This window comes from Helicoverpa zea, chromosome 25, assembly GCF_022581195.2.
Source record: "Helicoverpa zea isolate HzStark_Cry1AcR chromosome 25, ilHelZeax1.1, whole genome shotgun sequence".
NCBI lineage: Eukaryota > Metazoa > Arthropoda > Insecta > Lepidoptera > Noctuidae > Helicoverpa > Helicoverpa zea.
The window spans coordinates 863723-866211 of NC_061476.1; the positions used below are offsets into that span (position 1 = coordinate 863723).

At 38.8% G+C, this 2489-nt stretch overlaps 1 protein-coding gene across 1 annotated transcript; it reads right to left on the reverse strand.

Moving 5' to 3' along the window:
• Window positions 1-613: 613 nt before the first annotated feature.
• Window positions 614-2200, reverse strand: LOC124642690. The gene has a single exon (XM_047181291.1). It carries the CDS (start codon window positions 2198-2200, stop codon window positions 614-616), a length of 1587 nt encoding a protein of 528 aa, XP_047037247.1.
• Window positions 2201-2489: the final 289 nt, after the last annotated feature.

The window sequence follows — 2489 nt, forward strand, 5'->3', positions numbered from 1 at the left end:
AAGATAGTATATGATACGTGCTTATTACCCTGCTTGTTGTATGGTTGCCAAACTTGGGTATTTACAAACAAAATACAACAGAAAATCAAATGCAGCCAGACAGCAATGGAAAGGAGTATGCTGAAAATAAGAAGGATAAATAAAATCAAGAACAAGGACATTCGCCAAAAAACCAAACTCACTGATGCTCTAAGGCACGCACACTTATCAAAATGGAGATGGGCCGGACACATCTCACGATACTCAGACAGACGATGGACCATTGAAGCCACACGTTGGAAAGGACCAAAAGGGAAAAGGAACGTTGGTCGACAATTAAGACGGTGGGCTGATGATATAACAAACGTTGCAGGGAACGATTGGATAAATTTAGGCAAGGACAGGGACACATGGAAGAGGATGGAGGAGGCCTTTACCCAAACAGGGGTCCATATCTCTTAAAAATTATACTTCTACTAACATTAATTATAAGCTACAACTTACTAACACACACTGTAATGTAAAAACTTAAGTGAAGATATGGAATAAATGGCTTTATTATTATTATTATTTATATTTTATGTTTTTTTTCCTCCGGTTAACCGGGTGCTTGGTATCTGATGACGACACGGGCCTAAGCCAAGTGTTCACCAGTTGGGTTGATGACGTTTTGGTTATTATCTGGGTGTGTTTGAATAGCTGTGATAGAGTGTGTGCCTATGTTTTGGTGTGTATCTATTTCACATTGAAGGAACTTTCGAACTAGTCGGCAGGTGTTTAGAATCACCGCTTTCTGAAGTAATTGATAGGTGTTTGGAGGTAGGTTAAGGGATTGAAGGGATTGATGGAGCTGTTTAGGTATTACACCGGTTGTGGATAAGACTATGGGGATGATGGTAACTTTTTGTAAATGCCAGAGACGTGTTATTTCGTCTTTAAGTTCAATGTATTTGGTTAGTTTTTCGGCTATTGTATGTTGCATGTTGTGGGTGTTTGGGACGGCGATGTCGATCAAGTATCCGGTCTTGTTGGTTTTGTCTATGAGTGTGATGTCTGGTCTGTTAAAATGAATTGTGCGGTCGGTAAGGATGGCTCGATCGAAGTACAGTTTGGTTGTAGAGTTTTCTAAGACGGTTTCTGGGGTGTATTTATAGTATGGTACTACGGAATTAATTAGTTTATACTGATGGGCTAGTTTCTGGTGAATGACATTTGCGACTTGGTCGTGTCTATACTTGTAATCGGTCTGGGCTATTGATTTACATGCGCCGGTTATATGTTGTATGGTTTCGGGTGAGCTGTTGCATTTTCGACAAATATCATTGTTTAAGTTCTTAATAATGTATTTTCTATAATTTCTTGTTTCAATTACTTGATCTTGTATCGCCATCATGAACCCTTCAGTCTCCGGGAAGAGTTCACCTCGATTTAGCCATGCGTTCGACGCCTCTTTGTCGACATTTTGTTGGCATAAATCTTGGCGGTGTCTGCCGTGCAGAGACTTCTGGGTCCATTCTAGCAGTTTGGTCTTGTCGTCGGTGATTCTTTCGTTCTTCTGTTCAGATGTGTCTTGTAGATTTAAGGGTGTGTAGCGTCGGTCGTTTTGGGATATTAATCTGTGAAGTGTGGATGATGAATTTTTCATGTAAAAATACTGTCGGAGAGTTTTGATCTGCTTATTATGTAAATTCAGAATATCAATAAGTCCTCTACCTCCTTCTTTCCTGGGTAAGGTCAGTCTTTGCAGGCAAGATCTAGGGTGATGTTTACGGAATTTGGTCATTGTTGTATTAATTTTGCGCTGTAGGTTCTTAAGGTCTGATTTGGTCCAGTTAATTATTCCAAACGAATATGTCAATACAGGTATTGCGAAGGTGTTAATGGCTTTTATAGTGTTTCGTGAGTACAATTGTGTTTTAAGAATTGTGTTAAGGCGGTGTTTAAATTGTTGTGTAAGTTTATTTTTAGTGTCTTTCTGCAGTATCTGGGATGACTGTGCGTAACCTAAGTATTTATAAGTCTCCTGTTCATCTAAAGATTCTATCTGCTCTCCAGATTCTGTGGTGTAGTGGTGCCTGTAGTTCTGTCCTGCTCTAACTGAATTTATTTTGCATTTATCTATACCAAATTCCATCTGTATATCATCGGTGAATTGTTCTGTAAGGTTAGCTAGTTGGTATAGATCGTTTTCAGATTTTGCAAACAATTTAATATCATCCATATATAATAGGTGACTTAGGGCGTTGTTTTGATTTTGAGGTTGTTCGGTATTTTCTTCATTTGCTAAAGGTATTCCAAATGGGCTTGAGTTTAGTATATTAGAAAGCGGGTTTAGAGCAAGGCAGAACCACAGCGGACTCAGTGAATCTCCTTGAAAAATCCCTCTTTGTATTTTAATTGGGTTAGTTTCTATTGTTTGGGTTGTGGTCGTCAGCTTGAGTACAGTGGTCCATGTACTCATCATAGATTTAAGGAACTTTACCAAAGTTGGGTGAATTTTATAAATTTCT

What these genes read in the sequence shown, in the direction of transcription:
- LOC124642690 (XM_047181291.1), bottom strand. Translation starts at nt 2,200, where the DNA reads ATGGATGATATTAAATTGTTTGCAAAATCTGAAAACGATCTATACCAA.